The sequence below is a fragment of the Oncorhynchus keta genome, chromosome 10, assembly GCF_023373465.1.
Source record: "Oncorhynchus keta strain PuntledgeMale-10-30-2019 chromosome 10, Oket_V2, whole genome shotgun sequence".
Taxonomy (NCBI): Eukaryota; Metazoa; Chordata; class Actinopteri; order Salmoniformes; family Salmonidae; genus Oncorhynchus; species Oncorhynchus keta.
The window spans coordinates 53,138,656-53,153,944 of NC_068430.1; the positions used below are offsets into that span (position 1 = coordinate 53,138,656).

Consider the following 15,289-nt stretch of genomic DNA (forward strand, 5'->3'; position numbering starts at 1 on the left):
AGCCATGCTTTAATTGTATAGTGGACATATATGACGTTGACTAAAGGTGATTCCATGATGAACCAAAAACGCATTATTATTCTCATATTTGCAGTGATGCCGTGTCATTTGAATGATACTATACTACTGTTATCAGAATGGAGACAGTTGCGTGTATTGTCACTTGCTAGATTTCCTCCCTATACAGTGTGTGAAACTTGTTCATTAACGTCGTCTTTAACTGCATGCGTTATGGTATTCAGCATATGCATGTCGTTTTATGGGAGTTGGACTATGAACCAAGACCTGGAGTTGAATGTTTAAGTATTTATTTGATTCCTCACATAATCCTGGCTTGTTTCCTTCTCAAAGCACATTGGAGCAGAAGATCTGAGGTTCCATCCCTAGGATCTTCTCCTCCAATGCATTTTGAGTAGGTGGTGAGGACACGAGGAATCAAGCACATATACAATTGAGATTCATCCCATGTTATTCCCACTGACTGGCTGCAAATATATTATAAAATAAGTAGATAATGGGCAAAAATGCTGACAATCCACTAAATGCAGGCTCTCTCTTGTGTGCAGCAGTTGTACTGCAATTTCTTGTGTTCTCTGACAAGTTCATTTCAAACAGAATCTTCTACAAACTTTGTTGAAATGTTAAGTGTTTGTCCATCTTCATTTTAACACCGACGCGTCTGAAAGACAATTGAAACACTTACATGCAACACTATTTGTTGATTCTTTGATTATTATTATTTATTTTTTGTAAAGATGCATGTTCTTGGTCGATAAAATTGTCCAAGTGTTGGCTACCACTTTATTGGCAACATGCACGGTTGGACATGCTTTATACCAGTGTTGGTGTGAATTCACAAATTTAACATCTGTAATGAGGATTTTTAGATTTCAATGAGTTGAAAACTGAATTTGACCCCCAATCCTGGTTTATCCAACCACAATATCTAACCTCATACCGAACAAAAAAAGCCATTACTTCAATTACCAATGGTTTGAGTGTACCTGTTTGTCCTCATACAGTACTGCTCGACCTGCCGATTGCTGTGTATCTGATGCTTATTAGACGTGCTCTGCCTGGTCCGGTAGTTACTAACCCCAGCTCTCCTTCTCTGCTTGTGGCGTGACGTGGTATGGTGTCGTCATCTGGGGGTGTCATATCCCTAGCTCTCCACACAGATACAGCCGCCGGCCTACTGATCCGCAGCATCCACCTGGTCACCCAGAGGCTCAACTCCCAGTGGAGGCCCGACATGAGCATCTCCCTGGCCGCTCTGGAGCTGCTGGCCGGCCTAGCCAAGGTAAGAGCCCCCAGGGTCTTGTTCATTAAGGCACGCAACATTTTAAAACGTCTTGCCACGGGATCAAGAATGAGTGTTACAGGTAGGTGGACATGCATATTTCCTTTAGGGTTTGCAACATTTGAACCAGGGTCTCTTTTACAGAATTACATAAATTACAGGAAATACACACATCAATATAATTACAAATCTCAAGCAGAAAGAAAAGCAGTCAAAAAATTAAGACATTCAGTAGTAAGGTCCTCAATCTGCTTTTTGAATTGCCCTCGAGGCACCAAAATGTCATATTTAAGAACATTTTGAAGATTGTTCCACAAATAAGATGCAAAAAACACTAAAAGCTTTATCTAACTCGGTGGAGACCAAAGGAATTTCTATTTCCTATAGGGTGGTGGGACATATGGAAAGGCTACGAAAATGAACACAAGTGCTGCAATGAATATGAAGGAGTAGGCAATAAAGTGAAGGAGTAGGCAATAAAGTGAATAAGAACCAGTCGTAGTTCACTGATCCCTGCTGTATCTCCCTCTTCCTCAGGTGAGGGCGAGTGTGGAGTCTGCGGACCGTAAACGTGCAGTCAGCTCGGTGTGCAGTTATATCGTGTATCAGTGCAGCCGGCCGGCCCCCCTCCACTCCCGAGACCTGCACTCTATGATCGTGGCGGCCTTCCAGTGCCTGTGTGTGTGGCTGACAGAGCACCCCGACATGCTCAATGAAAAGGTAGGGGAACAACAACACCACCTGCTTTCTACCTACAGAACTGCCTGCTCGTCTTACTGTTCTGTCCATCTAAGCATGTGGTGGTGAATCTTAACTTCCATTTATGTCGATTTTTCACTTAGTCTCTCATTGATTTCAATGTATGACGGTGGAAATTAGACTTAAAGGGAAGTTAAGATTCACCCCATGGACTACGCTGCTGCTACTAAATGACTATGGATGCAAATATCGACCTTTGAGGTGTGGGTCAAATCTTCCCTTTGAATCATTCATCATTCAAATGGTCATATATCCTCCATTGACATAATGTCATGATTTACTATTTTATCATCATTATTCTCTGCCTTATGAGCTGAGCTCTCTAAAGACTAAACTCACCTCCTGACTTTTGTGCCATGCAATTACATAGTGTTTTGTTGCAGGACTGTTTGATAGAGGTGCTGGAGATCGTGGAGCTGGGAATATCGGGCAGCAAGTCTAAGACCAGTGACCAGGAAGTGCGGTACAAAGGGGACAAGGAGCACAATCCGGCCTCCATGAGGGTGAAAGATGCTGCCGAGGCCACCCTGTCATGGTGAGTGCCACCTGACAGGAGTAATGGGAATATACAGTTACGTTTCATAGGGAAAGGTTCATTGTCTTTTGCTCTCTCTTAAAGGGGCAATCTGTGGTTGGTATATCCAATTTTGTTTTTACTTTTAATGATTTAAAGCCATTGATTCTTGAAGAATATAACTTATCCATGGAACGCAGGACGCTTTCATTGGCACACATTCAACAAGTTTGATATTCGTAATAATCCATCATGATTTATGTATTGTAATTACAGCCCCACAATGTGGTTACTAAAGTGCAAATGTGGATATATTTAGCTGATTTCATTGCATAACATTTAGAAGTTGTCCTTTAAGCTAGTATATTGCCCTATGAATTCTACAATATGGAGAACGTGGACGGAATCACTGAACCCAGATATTAAAATGGATTTCACATATTTATTTTTACCCATTGAACTGAGCAGGGGATTGAATTTAGTAACAGTTTATCATAAGACATGAACAGAATGCATCAGTGATTCGTATTTCCTGCAAATATCTGAAGAGACGATGAGAATTCCTTGTCTGTGTATGTGCGGATCTACCACTGTGTAGTCATTAGCGATGATGCTAATGAAAAGTCTTCTGGTAGATGGAAAGGTTTTCTCAAAATACAGAAATCAACCCCGTATTCTGTATTTTGAAAGTTACATATCAATCCAGTGGGTATTTGTTTTGCAAACTCTACCCTCACATGTATGCAAAACACTGCCAAAAAACACTCTTGTTGGTGCACACTGGAATTAAAAGGTTACTTACACCCAAGAATGATAGTATTTTAATTTGATTTCTCCCTGACCTCAAAAGTGGGCTCAAGCATTGTTTTGAAAAACAACTAGTTTACAATTCTCTATAAAACACATTTTTGAGAGAGAGAGTAGAAAACAGCAATTGGGAAAAATGTGATGGATTTTATAGGGCCCTACTAGTAGTGATGTGCATCTTCTCCTTTCAAGAAGATTCGATACACATCTAGTTTTAGTTTGTTTTAGTTTGAAACGATTTGTTTTGATTAGAGAAAGAATCGATGTGATGCAAAACCTTCTTTTTTTTTTTTTTTTTTTTTTTTTTACCCAGCAGCGTTGCAGTTCTTGATACAGACCGATGAGCCTGGCACCTACTACCATACCCCATTTTAAGGGCACTTGAATATTTTGTCTTGCCCATTCATCCTCTGAATGGCACAATACACAATCCTTGTCTCAAGGCTTAAAAATCATTCTTTAACCTGTCTCCTCCCCTTCATCTACACTGATTTTGAAATGGATTTAACAAGTGACATCAATAAGGGATCATAGCTTTCACCTGGATTCACCTGCTCAGTCTGTCATGGAAAGAGAAGGTGTTATTAATGTTTTATATACTCAGTGTACACTGATTGTTTAAAGAGAAACTACTAAAACTATTGCTGATGGTGAACCTGATCAAAATGAAATGTATTGTAAGCCCCGTTCACCAGGTATAGCCAGGTGAGAGTTGTCTCTTGTAGCTTACTTTTATTCCGGTAAAACACAGTTTTCAACAGTGCATAGATAATAAAGCCTAATATCATGCAAGCCATTTTAGCATTTGAATGCTGAAGGTGCAGCGCAGATGTGCAAGATTAGAAGCAAGCCGCCTATCTCGGGTTGGTCAGCGCGTAAGACAGGGCACAGTGCATAGTTTGACGAAGTTACTGATCGTGCGTGGGGTCGTTTGGCATGCAAAATGACTTGTAGATCAATGACTGTCAACACAAATCAAATCAAATGTTATTTGTCACATACACATGGTTAGCAGATGTTAATGCGAGTGTAGCGAAATGCTTGTGCTTCTAGTTCCGACAATGCAGTAATAACCAACAAGTAATCTAACTAACAATTCCAAAACTACTGTCTTATACACACAAGTGTAGGGGGATAAAGAATATGTACATAAAGATATATGAATGAGTAATGGTACAGAGCGGCATAGGCAAGATACAGTAGATGGTATCGAGTACAGTATATACATATGAGATGAGTATGTAAAAGTGGCATAGTTAAAGTGGCTAGTGACACATGTATTACATAAAGATGCAGTAGATGATATAGAGTACAGTATATACGTATACATATGAGATGAATAATGTAGGGTATGTAAACATTATATTAGGTAGCATTGTTTAAAGTGGCTAGTGATATATTTTACATCATTTCCCATCAATTCCCATTATTAAAGTGGCTGGAGTTGAGTCAGTGTGTTGGCAGCAGCCACTCAATGTTAGTGGTGGCTGTTTAACAGTCTGATAGCCTTGAGATAGAAGCTGTTTTTCAGTCTCTCGGTCCCAGCTTTGATGCACCTGTACTGACCTCGCCTTCTGGATGATAGCGGGGTGAACAGGCAGTGGCTCGGGTGGTTGTTGTCCTTGATGATCTTTATGGACTTCCTGTAACATCGGGTGGTGTAGGTGTCCTGGAGGGCGGGTAGTTTGCCCCCGGTGATGCGTTGTGCAGACCTCACTACCCTCTGGAGAGCCTTATGGTTGTGGGCGGAGCAGTTGCCGTACCAGGCGGTGATACAGCCCGCCAGGATGCTCTCGATTGTGCATCTGTAGAAGTTTGTGAGTGCCGAATTTCTTCAGCCTCCTGAGGTTGAAGAGGCGCTGCTGCGCCTTCTTCACAATGCTGTCTGTGTGGGTGGACCAATTCAGTTTGTCTGTGATGTGTATGCCGAGGAACTTAAAACTTACTACCCTCTCCACTACTGTTCCATCGATGTGGATAGGGGGGTGTTCCCTCTGCTGTTTCCTGAAGTCCACAATCATCTCCTTAGTTTTGTTGACGTTGAGTGTGAGGTTATTTTCCTGACACCACACAGTTACATGCAGTTTGACAGGACGTATCAGTTGTCACAAAATAAGGTAATTTCAGAAGGTAGAATGTAATATGAACAAAACCTTTTAGTGAACCGGTGATTCATAATGTTTGAATCGATTTTCTGGCTGATGCATGATACATTCGGATCGGTTCGGGATCTGCGGACCGATGCACTTGTATTTAAAACATTTGTAGGCTATGTGCTAAAAGGACTGTCCATATTAGGACAATAAGAAAGGGAGTCTATAGAAATGTGTTTTGAAGTTCAGATTGGTGGTCAGATAGAGCATTCCATAGGCAAGGGAGCAGAAGCCTCAGTCCCCCATAGTACAAAGATGTGTCTTGGGGACACTACATCTTTACAGCAGGTATAGCCCAAAACATCTTTTAAACTATAATTTTGATCTCATTGTTCACCACTCCTTGCATCCATAGCGCTGTCTATGAATTTGAGGTTACATTTCTCCAGCCCCATTGTTGCTGATTGCCCCGTAGCCCTTTACACTTGTTCCCATATATGGGTTGAAAATAGCAGATTTGGACACTGATAAGTGCCTAAATTGGAACGCAGTGGCTGCACAGTAACATGCTATGACGTCAGAGCTCGCTGTCTCTGCTTCACAGCGCTGTATAGGTTTTGACTGACAGCCGTTCGGGAACTTGAGCACCTGCGCGGGACAAGAAGTTGCCCGCATCCCTCCTGCTAATTGGCCAACTTCTTAAATAGTTTTTGAGGGAAATATGCTGTAAATTAAGAGGACTATGTATTTTGAAAGATGAGATGTTAATGGATAATAATAAATACAACTTTGATGTGCACTTTATCGTAAAACACATGTAACATATACAGTGTTCAGTTTATTAGGTACACCTACCAGTTAATGAAAATGGTTTGCTGCTCCAGGCAGTGAGTTACAAAGCTTGAGAGGATCTGTAGATGAAGAATGGGAGAAACTCCCCATATACCGGTGTGCCAAGCTTGTAGGGTCAAACCCAAGAAGACTCGAGGCTGTAATCACTGCCAAAGGTGCTTCCACGAAGTACTGAGTAAAGTGTCTGAAAACTTATGTAAATGTGATGTTTCTTTATATATACGTTTGCAAAAATGTCTAAAAACCTGTTTTTGCTTTGTCATTATGGGGTATTGTGTGTAGATTTGAGGGGAATTGTAAAAAAAAAGAATAAGGCTATAATGTAACAAAATGTGGAAAATGCATGTAATTAAAGTACAACCTCAACCCTACCTTTAAAACATCTTCGGGATCCACGGGACAGTTGCGCTAACATTGGCTAATGCGATTAGCATGAGGTTGTAAGTAACAAGAACATAGACATATCTGATATTGGCAGAAAGCTTAAATTCTTGTTAATCTAACTGCACTGTCCAATTTACAGTAGCTATTATAGTGAAAGAATACCATGCTATTCTTTTGAGGAGAGTGCACAATTTTGAATATAAAGTTAATAATCAACAAAGTAGGCACATTTGAGCAGTCTTGATAAAAAGAAATTGAACAGAAATGCAATTGGTGCAGTCTGAAACTTTGCACGTTCACTGCTACCATCTAGTGGCCAGAATCAAAATTGGACCTGGGCTGGAATAATACATTATGGCTTTTCTTGAATTTCAAAGATGATGGTACAATTTATTTTTACAAAAGAACAGTTGTCTTTGTATTTTCTTTTACCAGATCTATTGTGTTATATTCTCCTACATTCCTTTCACATTTCCACAAAGGTCGAAGTGTTTCCTTTCATATGGTACCAGTAATATGCATATCCTTGCTTCAGGGCCTGAGCTACAGGCAGTTAGATTTGGGTATGTCATTTTCGGTGAAAAAAGGGGACGGATCCTTATCAGTACCATTACAGACATACAATTCACATCCTGGGTATGTTCATCAATAAGATTAAACAGTGATACTAAATAATACAAATGATCATGTACAATTAATTCGGGAACAATTGGCTCTGAGTACCCATGTCTAAATATAGTTTTGGCTTAATACAGTGTTTGTGGTGTTCCCACTCACATAGGGAAGAGCAGGAAACCACTGAATATGTTGTAATTATTGCCATCTTGCTCAAAGAGCCTATAGTTATAGGGTAGGCGCAAGTAAACCAAGTCTCCAATGTCCAGCTCTAGAGTCACTCCATTGGATACATTCTCATGGCCTCCTTGACCATTCCACTGATATGTCTTCATAATACCCTGGTCATTCTTGAACAAGAGTACGCCCAGGTTAACAGGACTACGCATATCCTGTGCAGTGAATCTCAAGTAGTAGACTCCTCTCACTGGTGCTGTGAAGACACCTGCATCAGAGGAAAAGAGGAGAGAGATCAACACCGTGTCTCTCATAGACGCTGGAGCTAATTAAATGTAGCAGTAGCAGAAAAAAGTCTAGAGTTAATGCAAAGAGGGGGGGTCAATGCAGATATTCCGGGTAGCTATTTAGTTAACTATTTAGCAGTCTTATGGCTTGGGGGTAAAACTTTTGGTAACGTTTACTGTGCTGTTGCAGATAAAAAGGTCTATGACTTGGGTGGCTGGAGTCTTTGACAATTTTTAGGTCCTCCCTCTGACACCGTCTGGTAGAGGTCCTGGATGTTTGGGAGTTTGACCCCAGTGATGTACTGTGCCGTACGTACTACCCTCTGTAGCGCCAAGCCATACCAATTGCCATACCAAGCGGTGATGCAGCCAGTCAAGATGCTCTCAATGGTACAGCTGTAAACTTTTTGAGGATCTGAGGGCTCATGCCAAATCTTTTCAAATACAGAAATATGTCATTTACATAAGTATTCACACCCCTGAGTCAATACTTTGTAGAAGCACCTTTGGTAGCGATTAACGCGTTGAGTCTTGCTGGGTAAGTCTAGATTTGGCCTTGTGTTTCATGTTATCGTCCTGCTGAAAGGTAAATTAATCTCCCATTGTCTGGTAGAAAGCAGACTGAACCAGGTTTTCGTCTTGGATTTTGCCTGTGCTTAGCTCCATTCCGTTTCTTTTACCAGTATTCTGCCAGAATTTTGTTAACTTTCAAGAATCGTATGTAATTTATCACAAGGCCTCTGTGTGGCCTTATCACATGTATAAACAAAAATTGAATGACAAAGCTGTGAAACATTATCCTAAATATAAACCAACTTAGTGAATAGCATTTAGTGTTTTAATATGATGGTTTCAGCATGAAATATCCAGAGGTGGCAGGGGGGTTGTTTTATTATGTATTTGTTATCAATGTTTTTACATTAAACTGTTGGCAGCTGTGAAAAACGTGAAGAGTTGCAGAGTTAATTGAAAATATTAACTTTTTTTCATTAATTTGGCTATTTCTAGTTACAACCATATGGTCTATCCACTAGGAACTCATGGACAATATGAACACAGATATAAAACATTTATTTAGAAGAAGTAACTTTGCAAGCCGAGTCCCGACAGCGGTTGAATATGGAGGATCGGGTTTGTATCCGGATTCAGATCCACATATGGAGGTGGTATAAATTGGAAGTCAAAAGATCAGATTCCATGTTTTCTTTACTGTTTACACATTAGGGGAAGGTCATATGGCTTTCAAATATGGAAAGAATTGGCAAAAGATCTGAAAAGGCCTGCCTGTGTAAACACTGCCTGATGGCCCTGATACACTATAGCCATTGTGCGTCTGGCATTGCCGTCAACCATTAAGGAAATGCTTGCTTTGAAATCAATGAAAGCTGCTTCACTGCCCGTGTTGTGCTCGCATTGCATCACGTCCAATGGCAGCGTCCAAGTCCAGACAGAGGTTGGACTTGGACAAATCGTCGAGGTTCAATTCTTGATGGCTGACATGATCGTTCATTCTATCTTGTGAATTTAAATAATGACAAATAAAGTCTATTTTGTTTGCATATGCCCTCGACTATACACCGCTGGTTATCTTACTAAGATTTATAAAGTCAAGCTGTTACTACTACTAGCTAGCTATATTGAGTAGCTAGGTTCACAATGTAAGCAAAAGCAACTTGTGCAATTAGAGGATAATTTAGTACAACCACTAGCAACAATTCACTGAGTACTTGCGAAAAACAAGTACTCAGAACAATGAGCTCTGTGCAGCAGGTAGAACGTCACATTGACAACGTTGATGGAAATGCAATGCAATGCTTATAGTGGAGCTGAAGTGTTAATCCCCTGGACCCTTGTGGAAATGTCTGGTGTGTTGTATTGGGTTGATTGGTGTGTGAGAAGCAGTACCTGTAATTGGGCTGTATGCTTGGCCGATGTTTGTAATGACATTGGAGTAGACCAACGTGGTTTCAGTATTGAAGGGTCCCACTGTTCTATCTAAAGCAGCAGAGAATGCCACCTTGGCCACTCTGTGAACACAGGGAAGGGATGCAGATGTCTTTATGTAGAGCACAATATACACTTGTTTGATTGACTGACTGCACCTTAATCCTAGGGCTAAAAGATTAAGAACCACATTAAGCATTGTTTAAATACGCTACATTGGGGAAATTAAAATTAGACGATCCCATTTCTCTAAGTAGAAACAACACATTACATCCCTAGTGTCACTACTAGAATGACCATGTAGGACGTTAAAAGATTGTTTTTCTTACCTGCATTCTCTCTCCAGCTCCTCCACCTCCCTCTCACTGGCTGTCAGTCTGGCCTCCAGAGCTAGAATATGTCAAAAAAATACAAATGAATTGTTAATGAATTCAACACACCACTGTTTCCCTAATCGTAATTACAGAAGTCCGTTAAACAAAGCTGCCTCACTTGACCTGCGTTCTTTCTCTCTAACTCCTCCCAACTTGTTCTTGTGGACCTGTATTACATTCTTATTAACGCTCAACTCCACTCTGATCCTCCACTCTGATCCTCACTAGCTGTCAGTCTGACACCCGTGGCTGAATTTCTGTGGCTTGCGTTGGAAATACAAATATAGGAAACATGTCTTGAGCATTGTTCTGATACTAACCAAATGATCAACAAAATCGTCTTTTATTTGATCATGTCCGGTCATTACCTGCGTTCTGTCTCTTCAGCGTCTCCACCTGGCTCTCACTGGCTGTCAGTCTGTTTCCCATGTACCTCAGCTCCACTCTCTGTTCCACCACCATGTATCTGAGCTCCTTCAGCTCAGTCCAGATGTCAGGCTGGGTGGTCAACTGTTGAACATCATTCTCCCTGCTCTCTCCCCCGTCACTGTTACCCTGTTGAGGGATATCACTCTCTCTCCCTGAGCCCATGCCCCCAGGCAGACAGAACAGCATCACCAGCAAAGCTACAGAACCCCTCATTCTGAAGCAATGCCTCATCAGAAGTGATGTAGTCAACTGAGCTCAGGCCCTGTCGTTTATATACAAACTGGTCTTGGTGAACCAATACATGGGAACTTTAACAGGTGATATCAGTGGAGCATTTTGAGAACATTACCAAGAACGATGTGTGATGTAACACAACACAGATTAAAGATATGAGGTGTTTTAAGGACATGAGACAATCAAACCTGTAACTCAGTTTAAAGTCTCTCTTTTTCTCCTTAAACGGGCAGCAATTTGGTATTCGGTCACTTGTTTTGGGAAACCGCTAGGTGGCTGTAGGAATGTAACCACTCAAATTCATAGACTGAGCTATGGATGCAAAGGCCATGTTTTAAAGCTATCAAGTCTTGGTTTACAATTACACTCTTTGCAAACAATGAATTAGAACAAGCATATACACTGCTCAAAAAAAATAAAGGGAACACTAAAATAACACATCCTAGATCTGAATGAATGAAATATTAATAATAATAATAATAATAAATATTCTTATTAAATACTTTTTTCTTTACATAGTTGAATGTGCTCACGACAAAATCACACAAATTATCAATGGAAATCAAATTTATCAACCCATGGAGGTCTGGATTTGGAGTCACACTCAAAATTAAAGTGGAAAACCACACACTACAGGCTGATCCAACTTTGATGTAATGTCCTTAAAACAAGTCTAAATGAGGCTCAGTAGTGTGTGTCGCCTCCACGTGCCTGTATGACCTCCCTACAACGCCTGGGCATGCTCCTGATGAGGTGGCGGATGGTCTCCTGAGGGATCTCCTCCCAGACCTGGACTAAAGCATCTGCCAACTCCTGGACAGTCTGTGGTGGATGGAGCGAGACATGATGTCCCAGATGTGCTCAATTGGATTCAGGTCTTGGGAACGGGCGGGCCAGTCCATAGCATCAACGCCTTCCTCTTGCAGGAACTGCTGACACTCTCCAGCCACATGAGGTCTAGCATTGTCTTGCATTAGGAGGAACCCAGGGCCAACCGCACCAGCATATGGTCTCACAAGGGGTCTGAGGATCTCATCTCTGTACCTAATGGCAGTCAGGCTACCTCTGGCGAGCACATTGAGGGCTGTGCGGCCCCATGACTGACCCACCCCCAAACCGGTCATGCTGGAGGATGTTGCAGGCAGCAGAACGTTCTCCACAGCGTCTCCAGACTCTGTCACATGTGCTCAGTGTGAACCTGCTTTCATCTGTGAAGAGTACAGGGCTCCAGTGGCGAATTTGCCAATCTTGGTGTTCTCTGGCAAATGCCAAACGTCCTGCACGGTCTTGGGCTGTAAAGTACAATCCCCACCTGTGGACGTCGGGCCCTCATACCACCCTCATGGAGTCTGTTTCTGACTGTTTGAGCAGACACGTGCATATTTGTGGCCTTCTGGAGGTAATTTTGCAGGGCTCTGGCAGTGCTCCTCCTTGCACAAAGGTGGAGGTAGCGGTCCTGCTGCTGGGTTGTTGCCCTCCTACGGCCTCCTCCACGTCTCCTGATGTACTGGCCTGTCTCCTGGTAGCGCCTCCATGCTCTGGACACTACGCTGACAGACACAGCAAACCTTCTTGCCACAGCTCGCATTGATGTGCCATCCTGGATGAGCTGTACTACCTGAGCCACTTGTGTGCGTTGTAGACTCCGTCTCATGCTACCACTAGAGTGAAAGCACTGCCAGCATTCAGAAGTGATAAAAACATCAGCCAGGAAGCATAGGAACTGAGAAGTGGTCTGTGGTCACCACCTGCAGAACCACTCCTTTATTGGGAGTCCTAATTGCCTATAATTTCCACCTGTTGTCTATTCCATTTGCACAACAGCATGTGAAATGTATTGTCAGTGTTGCTTCTTAAATGGACAGTTTGATTTCACAGAAGTGTAATTGACTTGGAGTTACATTGTGTTGTTTAAGTGTTCCCTTTATTTTTTTGAGCAGTGTATTTTGGGTTCTGTTTGGGTAAGACAGTTGAACTAAGCTCATGAGGCAATTATAAGTTATATTTTTTCAAGAATCTATGGCTATATATTATTAATTTAAACGTTTAAAAAAAATGTATGTACCAAATGCATACTGTAGCTTTTAAGTTCTTTTCAACCATTCATATTTTTTTATTTGACCAAACCTGTATTCTTATCCCCTTCGTTCAGGGTTGCTATTTTTATTCATACTCATACAATTCTGCTTTTGGAATGTTTTATAGCGGCGATTCCTGCCTCGTATATATTTTGAATGCACAGCATCTCTGTCCCTGTCAGCATAATGCAGGTCCTGGGGGCGTTCCCGTCGCCCAGTGGCCCCGCCTCCCCTTGCAGCCTGCTGAACGAGGACACCCTGATAAAGTACTCCAGGCTGACCTCTACCAGCCGCAAGAACTTCCGCTACTTTGTCCTAGACAACTCTGTCATCCTGGCCATGCTGGAGCAGCCGCTGGGCAACGAACAGAGTCAGTTATGTTATCCCAAATCCACTTCAACAAATATATTTGACATATTATTGGCAACCCTTCACGTGTTATCCCAGAACCATTTTGACAGTCGTCATCCGCATGTTATCAGTCATCAACCACATGTTTTCCATCATCCTCATGTTTATTAACATTTTAAACGTTTAAAAGAGGTTTTGCACTATAGAACGAAAATTGGAGTTTCTCATTGGACATGTCCAATGTCTTCTGTTTTGTGCCTAATGAACACAACCTTGTTGACCTGGTTGCTGTGTGTGTGTGTGTGTGTGTGTGTGTGTGTGTGTGTGTGTGTGTGTGTGTGTGTGTGTGTGTGTGTGTGTGTGTGTGTGTGTGTGTGTGTGTGTGTGTGTGTGTGTGTGTGTGTGTGTGTGTGTGTGTGTGTGTGTGTGTGTGTGTCAGCAGATCCCTGTCCATCCGTGACCATGTTGATAAGGGGGATGTCTGGGAGACACGCCTGGACCATGCAGCTCTTCCACCAACCCAGGGGGGCCCGTGCCAGCCAGAAGGTAACACGCACACTTTAGTTAACCCTTTAGATTTGTTATCTTGATACGTTTCCGTACATTTCTATTACTCGCCAGTCACAAGGTAACACACACCGCAGTTAACCCTTTATATCAATTATGTTAGTATGTTTTAGCACATTTCTATTAGAGTCAAGGTTCACATTGATGTCTTATTAACTAGCAACTCCATTGTTAGGAACCAGGTTTTCACATTGCTGTAATGAACAAATGATCTCTAATCTCATTCAATGTTAACTATGATTGCTGGTTCCAGATCTATTTGGGGAAAAATGTCTGCATCAGGGAATTGATATTCATCAGATTCTTATCGTAGATCTTTAACAATGCTAAATGATCACATGGCAGTCCATGTTTCATGCTGAGTTTTCCCAGTTCCTTTCCCAGGGGTCTGTATCTCATCAGAAGTATCCCCCCCTTCTCTGTCTCTCTCGCTCCTCTCTGTAGCAGGTGTTTATCCCAGAGAGTCGGCCCACTCCCAAAAATGATGTGGGGATCCGGTTGAACGTCAAACACAGACCCTTCCCAGAAGAAGTGGATAAAATTCCATTTGTGAAAGCAGACCTGAGCATTCCGGACCTACACGATATCGTAGATAAGGAGGTAGGCTGGCATTGTTTGTCCATCCTTATTAGAATAATGTCTCCATTGCCCTAATGAGAATTGTATTGTAGCGTGGAGGTGGTGTTTGCATCAGCCATTTCCTGTATTTACAAAGTGACTCAAAATAGGAGTGCGTATCTAGATTCAACGTCCCCCCTGTTATTTATTATTTAGTCAAAACTGATCAGCACTGCTTTGGCCCCATAGGAGTGATGGGACACCTGAATCCACTTTGCACAACTAGGACAACTAGCTCATTTAATGTTCAACAAAATGTAGGCTATCATTCTCTGTGAACTTGTCTACTTCAATGAACAAGTGTCTGCCTGAAAGAAGAAAAAAAAATATTCTCAACTGACAAGCCAAACACTTCATGACACATAGCTACTACACTGATGTACAGTGATCCGGACACGAGTTGTCCTCACACACAAAACGTGACATGATTCACTAACATCACATACCACCAAACCTTTTGCTCTTTATCAGAGCCAGCTGATATTGGTTACTCCTCGGTATTTTCCAGTTTGACTATGACCTTGGGAGTGAAAAGGTGTTGGGATTGGGTGCGTACTGTATTGATTTTGTGAGTTTATTGGGTGTTATTAGAAGGTTTGTCTGCGTTGATGGTTCATTCATGTCAGGTGAGTGGTTGTGGGTGTTTGATGTTTTGTGAGGTGCTTTGAGGAGGGGATTTTCTGTGTATGGGTGCATTTCGGTGGATGTATGCAATGACACGGCACTCTTTTTGGGGGGTATCTACAATAATGACTACTATTTGTCCTTACTACTATAAGATGAAGATCAGAATGAGCAACAGCCATAGGATCCTCTCCCATTGACCTTTGGCACAGATCTAGGACCAGCCACTTCTAATCATAATCATTTTTAGAGGGTGAAAAATGTCAAACTGACCTTGGATAA

General features: G+C 41.9%; 2 protein-coding genes across 2 annotated transcripts in view; one reads left to right on the forward strand and one right to left on the reverse strand.

Annotated features, from left to right (window-relative positions):
- Nucleotides 1–15,289, forward strand: part of LOC118388950 (ral GTPase-activating protein subunit beta) — an 84,285-nt gene that overhangs the window by 47,397 nt on the left and 21,599 nt on the right. Inside the window, 6 exon segments of the mRNA XM_052527267.1 lie at nt 1,167–1,300; nt 1,838–2,020; nt 2,443–2,594; nt 13,030–13,217; nt 13,641–13,744; nt 14,213–14,365. Of these exon segments, the coding sequence (XP_052383227.1) occupies nt 1,167–1,300; nt 1,838–2,020; nt 2,443–2,594; nt 13,030–13,217; nt 13,641–13,744; nt 14,213–14,365 (914 nt within the window).
- Nucleotides 6,269–10,791, reverse strand: LOC118388949 (cerebellin-2-like). The gene is made up of 4 exons (XM_035778585.2): nt 10,475–10,791; nt 10,062–10,122; nt 9,694–9,815; nt 6,269–7,769 (listed from the first exon to the last, which is right to left on the reverse strand). The coding sequence occupies exons 1-4, from the start codon at nt 10,764–10,766 to the stop codon at nt 7,483–7,485; spliced, it is 762 nt and encodes a 253-aa protein (XP_035634478.1). The 5' UTR covers nt 10,767–10,791; the 3' UTR covers nt 6,269–7,482.

What these genes read in the sequence shown, in the direction of transcription:
- LOC118388949 (XM_035778585.2), bottom strand. Translation starts at nt 10,766, where the DNA reads ATGAGGCATTGCTTCAGAATGAGGGGTTCTGTAGCTTTGCTGGTGATG. An exon ending in GCTGAAGAGACAGAACGCAG is followed by an intron (nt 10,123 to 10,474) that starts GTAATGACCGGA and finishes GACATATTCTAG; the next exon opens with CTCTGGAGGCCAGACTGACA. An exon ending in GAGCTGGAGAGAGAATGCAG is followed by an intron (nt 9,816 to 10,061) that starts GTAAGAAAAACA and finishes CTGTGTTCACAG; the next exon opens with AGTGGCCAAGGTGGCATTCT.